The sequence below is a fragment of the Nematolebias whitei genome, unplaced genomic scaffold (genome assembly GCF_014905685.2).
Source record: "Nematolebias whitei isolate Nwh7 unplaced genomic scaffold, NemWhi1 Nwh_scaf_1305, whole genome shotgun sequence".
NCBI lineage: Eukaryota > Metazoa > Chordata > Actinopteri > Cyprinodontiformes > Rivulidae > Nematolebias > Nematolebias whitei.
This window is the reverse complement of record NW_023619850.1, coordinates 4,583-6,452: the sequence shown is the minus strand read 5'-3', so window position 1 is coordinate 6,452 and position 1,870 is coordinate 4,583. Positions and strand designations below refer to the sequence as shown.

Genomic DNA, 1,870 nt, shown 5'->3' with positions numbered 1-1,870 from the left:
GGCGCCCTCCTTGGATGATGGTAGGAGAAACATCTCAACATCTCAGGATGAATCCTGTCCAGACCTGGCACTCTGCCATCACATCACTTTGGGATGTGACTTCTGCCGTGGTAAAGGACGTGTCTTCTCTCAAGTCCTCAGACTTGGTGCAGTTTATTCACAATATTTCAACAAAGCTTATAAATACTAATACATACTATTCTTTTCTGCAAACTCACCAGTTGTTTTGAAACATGTAGTAAAGTTTGTGGAAAGACAAGTTGCCATTACTCACCATGTTCACTGCTCATTCAGACTGACGACATGTAGCTCATGAAAACTAGAATTTAGGATTAATATGAAAAACCATCGATGCAGCTGCTTCTGTGAAGGAGTTGTGTTGTTGTTCATGTGCACACCTCTACAATTGCGTCCACGGGACAGGCCTCCTGACAGAAACCGCAGTAGATGCATTTAGTCATGTCAATGTCGTAGCGAGTGGTCCTCCTGCTGCCATCAGCTCTGGTCTCTGCCTCAATGGTGATGGCCTGAACACAAACAACAAACAGCTGTGCTGTCACCAACAACACCAACACAACGCCCGAGTTAACGCTCGGCACACTGATCAAACAAATATGAGCCGTGTGTGTTCCAGGTTACCGTGTAGGGACCAACTTTACAAAAAAATCATGCACTGTGGGAACCAACGTCTACTTATGGGGACCTGGCTTTGGTCCCCATAAGGAGGTCTCGTTGGGGGGTTAGGTTTAGGACTAAGGTGTGAGTTGCAGATGAGTTAGGGTTAGGGTTGGGTCAGGGTAAAGGTCAGGGTCAGGCTACAGAATGTATGGAGGTCAATGCAAAGTCCCCAAAAGGTATGTTTACGAGAACGTGTGTGTGTACCTGGGCAGGACAAATGGCTTCACACAGTTTGCAGGCAATGCAGCGCTCCTCTCCTGAAGGATACCTGTCAAATAACATTAAACAGACTTTAATATGATTTTATTTATTTATATGGTTGTTATTCTGGGGGGGGGGGGGGGGGGGGGCACATATTAAAAGGTTGTTCAACAAGAAAATTAAGGTGTTTTGCTTTTACTACCAGTTTTAATAATTGTATAACTTGGATGGTTTATTTTCAAGGTGTGCAGCTTTTCTCACTACAATTTGTTCTTAAGGGCGTCTTCAAAACCTTTTCTAAATGTCTCAGAAAATTAACAGTACTTTTTGTTTTCAGCGAGTTGCAAGATTTTTGCTTAAAGTGACTAAACCAGCCACCAGGGAGCACGAGTCAGTGGACCGGGTTCTGGTCCCAAGCCCGGGTAAATGGAGAGGGAAGTGTCAGGAAGAGCATCTGATGTAAAACAAGTTTGCCAAAACCATAATGTGAGTTCATCAAATTGAAACCATACCGGATTGATTGAAAGATACATTTTGTAAAGATCTGGATGAAGTGATGGAGAGTATTCCCAGGGAGGAGAGAGTGGTGATGGGAGCAGACCTGAATGGACATGTTGGTGAAGGAAACAGAGGGTGAGGAAGTGATGGGTAGGTTTGGTGTCAAGGAAAGAACCAGGAAGGACAGATGGTGGTGGATTTTACCAAGAGAATGGAAATGGCTGTAGTCAACACCTGTTTCCAAAAGAGGGAGGAGCATAGAGTGACCTATAAGAGTGGTCTGGACATGTCCTGAGGAGGGACAGTGGTTTGGACATGTCCTGCGGAGGGACAGTGGTTTGGACATGTCCTGCGGAGGGACAGTGGTTTGGACATGTCCAGAGGAGGGACGGTGGTTTGGACATGTCCAGAGGAGGGACAGTGGTTTGGACATGTCCAGAGGAGGGACAGTGGTTTGGACATGTCCAGAGGGGGGACAGTGGTTTGGACATGT

General features: G+C 45.8%; 1 protein-coding gene across 1 annotated transcript in view; it reads right to left on the bottom strand.

Annotated features, from left to right (window-relative positions):
• Positions 1-386: 386 nt before the first annotated feature.
• LOC119429453 (NADH dehydrogenase [ubiquinone] iron-sulfur protein 8, mitochondrial) overlaps positions 387-1,870 on the bottom strand; it is a 2,712-nt gene continuing 1,228 nt past the window's right edge. Inside the window, exons 2-3 of the mRNA XM_037697075.1 lie at positions 883-946; positions 387-527 (exon numbers count right to left, since the gene is read on the bottom strand). Coding sequence (XP_037553003.1) covers positions 387-527; positions 883-946 — 205 coding nt within the window. The remainder of the gene's footprint in view (positions 528-882; positions 947-1,870) is intronic.